The 3,727-nt window shown below is 38.0% G+C and overlaps 1 protein-coding gene across 1 annotated transcript in view; it reads right to left on the bottom strand.

Annotated features, from left to right (window-relative positions):
* Window positions 1-4: 4 nt before the first annotated feature.
* Window positions 5-3,727, bottom strand: part of LOC128250897 (arginine-glutamic acid dipeptide repeats protein-like) — a gene marked incomplete at its 3' end in the record, with an annotated part of 10,291 nt that continues 6,568 nt past the window's right edge. The window contains exons 5-7 of the mRNA XM_052976939.1: window positions 3,494-3,642; window positions 2,304-2,504; window positions 5-165 (exon numbers count right to left, since the gene is read on the bottom strand). Coding sequence (XP_052832899.1) covers window positions 5-165; window positions 2,304-2,504; window positions 3,494-3,642 — 511 coding nt within the window. The remainder of the gene's footprint in view (window positions 166-2,303; window positions 2,505-3,493; window positions 3,643-3,727) is intronic.

Genomic DNA, 3,727 nt, shown 5'->3' on the forward strand with positions numbered 1-3,727 from the left:
TATGAGCGTGGGTGGATGCTGCAGATAGACTGGCCATCTGAAGGCGAACCATCGGGTCGGTACTGAGGGCAAGGCGCTCAGCCTGCAGCCGCTCAGCAGAGATTCGTTCCACAAGAGTTGAATATGCTGGATCACCCAACAAGTGAGAAATACCAGTTGGAATTCCTAAATAAACATTCAAAGATTACAATAACACTTTTTTTTTTAAACATAATTAAAGCTTTACTGGGTAGTTGGAAAGAAAAAAAAATATAAAGAAAAGAAATAATTAAGCCAAGATGACATCTCAGTGAAGTATTTTAGAATCTTTGGTGATCTGCAGCTAAGTGGATATTGAAATAACGAAATATATTGACAGACAAACACACACACACACACACACTTTCAAAGGCACCAATACATAGGAAATATCTTAACTCTGACTGGATCTGTCCTCTCACACCCGCCCTACAATGTCATTCTAAAAATATGCAGCCATATCACTGAAATCTCAAAGCTATGAGATAATGGATAATTAATTCAAAACAATGAGCATTTGACAGAGTAATCCGAATGCTTAAAAGGTTAAGAAACTCATCAACAATTTGAAATGAAAGTTGGTGGCCACTTCATCAAAAGGATGCTGCTACAAACAGAAATGTGTAGGCTCATCACATCTTAACCTGTGATATCGGAAGGGTCTTGAAGAGACTGACCTTACTTGACAGCATCAATAACGACCAATAAACCAAGCACTCAAAAAATAACTAGCTTCACTCACATTTTGTCCTCAACGACTGACCTAATCTTGAGCAATGAACTCCTCATTACAAGGACCAAGGATCCCTAAATCCTCCCAGTTCTAACAAAGCTAATTTAACCCCCTCCACCTTTAACCACAAATCCATTTCATCTCATCCACTCATTCTACCGATGATGATCACAGTTTAAGGAAATCTATACATTGATTGATTTAGTAACCCAATGTAGCCATATATTGATCCAATAAACCTTCAGTGTAAGAATCTCACGCACCCTCCCACAAAACAGCTAATCAATCATGGACAGGAAGACATCAGGTACAGGATTAATAAATAGCTATTAATCTTCTCTATCCAGTATTGATCTAGCCATTAAACCTCTCCATTCTGTATCTATGTTTGTATCTCTTTAACCATTAAACTCCTCTATTCAGTAATTATCTTGTCATTAAACCTGGCTATTCAATACCTATCTATACCTGCCAGGCTATCTATCGACATTTATCAATATATCTAATCACTGAACAGACCAATAGACAAAGATAGAGCTGCCTGCCTGTCCATCAACTCCACTTATTTCATTTATATATGCATGCATCTATAGATATATTCTTTTATTCGTTTCAGTCATTTGACTGCGGTCATGCTGGAGCCTCGCCTTTAGTCGAACAAATTGACCCCAGAACTTATTCTTCGCAAGCCTAGTACTTATTCTGTCTCTTTTGCCAAACTGCTATGTTATGGAGACATAAACACACCAACATCAGTTGTCAAGCGATGGTGGAGGCACAAACATAGACACACACACACACACAAATACATATATAAATACAACGGGCTTCTTTCAGTTTCCATGTACCAAATCTACTCACAAGGCTTTGGTTGGCCTGAGGCTATAGCAGAAGATATGTGCCCAAGGTGCCATACAGTGGGACTGAACCCAGAACCATGTGGTTGAGAAGAAAAGACTCTTACCACACCTATCTACCTACTAGCATGACAATTTATCTATCAGTTTCCCGTGTTCCACTATCCAACTATAGCATATAAAATACATACATCGACAACACTACAACCACATACATCTGTCTTACTAAATCTACACAAGAGGACACTCCATCATCATCATCATTATTTACTGCCTCTTTTCCATGCTGGCATGGGTTAGACAGTTTGATAGGAGCTGGCAAGGCTGGAGAGCTGCAACGGGCTTCATTTGTCTCTTTTGGTATGGTTTCCATGGTTTGATGCCCTTCCCAACACCAACCACTTTACAGAGTGTACAGGGTGCTTTTTATGTGACACCAACATGGGGGCTTTTTTTTTGCCTTGCCAGCACAGGAGCTTATTATGTGGTGTCAGTAGGGAAGGGACTCCAGTGTTACTTCACCGAAACCAGAGCCCCAACATCATCAGTTCACATGAAAGATTCTACATAAATTAACCAAAACATTACCTGATAGCAGATAATAGACGGTACCTATCAAAAGTGCCATTGGCTTCAAGTTTAATAACTTTCAAGAAGAAGAAGAAGAAGAAGAATGAGAGAAAGAGCAATCTTACCTAACCGTTCCAAACGTTCCCTCTCTCGTGCCAGCAGATCATTAGCTAAACTTGTTGGAGGGTAAACACCTGGTATATGAGGTGTGTTGCTACTGGAGCTGTTTCCCGCCGATTGTTGGACTAAATGACTTTGTGCTGCAGCAGTCGGAGGATAAGCATAACGACGCATATCGATCCAAGGAGCATCCAACGTATTTCCACCTGCAGACATTAGATGAGGACAGTCTCAGAAAACGTGACAGAATAAAATGCAATTACACACACATATATATACATATACACACAGGGACATTTGGAAGTGTGGAACAGTGACTATCAACCATTTCTTTTTTTTTTTAACCTTTGGACCCTCTTTGATCCCTATTTTGTTCAGTTGGACCCTCGTAGCCATTCAATGTTTGAAAAAAATCCCATTATATTTGCGTAGTTGAATATTATAAGGGATTGCATTTAGAAAAAAATGTTAAAATGTTTTGAGTATTGTAGAATTATAAGCGAATTATTGCAGATAAATTTTAGCAACAAAATCTTTTATGAAGCCCCAAAGGGTCATGTGGAGACTGGTGGAGAGCCATTGTTGTGGAGTACGATATACATTCAGAGCCATTTAGAAATATATAGTAAGATATGTATGTACACATGGCAATATTTAGAAATATTACAGAATAAGACACATATATATATATATATATATACACATACATACAGGGTTGGCCAAAGGTCGCCTGACAGTAAATCAAAATCATTTAATTCCAAGATTTTAAATGAAGGGTCTTGCTCAAGGAGAAGTGTCAAAAATGACCATGAGAAAACCAGAATAAATTAAGGTTCATATTCTACTCTGTTTAGCTGGTTCTCCAAGAATATATCTAATTATGAGTGTCAGAAATATCGTGTACTAGAAGATGAGGTAATAGTAATAGGAATTCTAAAAAAATTTTAGCCTCAATATAACCCAAATCCAGCTCCTTGTACTATATATATACAACCGCTTTTCGTTCCCAGCCATCAAAGAAATCAAGAGAGATAATTCAGTTAACAAAACTATGTCAACAGGAAAAAAGAATTATCTCCCTTCTGGAAACCTGGTGACAGAGAAATGGTTATGAAAGGTTTTTTTTTTTTTTTGAAATAACGAAAAGTTAAAAAAAAAAACACGAGAGATTGGCGAGTGTGCAATGTAAACTCACGTATTTTAGATCCAGGAGTACCAGGAGGTTTCATTTCCATATCTGCTTTGAATTTTTCTCTAATTTCCATTTCACGTAGCTCTCGTTCCCGTAATTCTCGTTCGCGGGCGTCTCGTTCCCTTTTGTCTCGCTCCAACTCAAGTTCAAGTCTAGAATGGGACAAATAAAAAGAGAGAAACAAAATAAAATGTAAAGAAAGTAGCCCTTTACAAGGAGTTTCATTAGGACACGTAT

This window comes from Octopus bimaculoides, chromosome 26 (genome assembly GCF_001194135.2).
Source record: "Octopus bimaculoides isolate UCB-OBI-ISO-001 chromosome 26, ASM119413v2, whole genome shotgun sequence".
NCBI classification, from domain to species: Eukaryota; Metazoa; Mollusca; class Cephalopoda; order Octopoda; family Octopodidae; genus Octopus; species Octopus bimaculoides.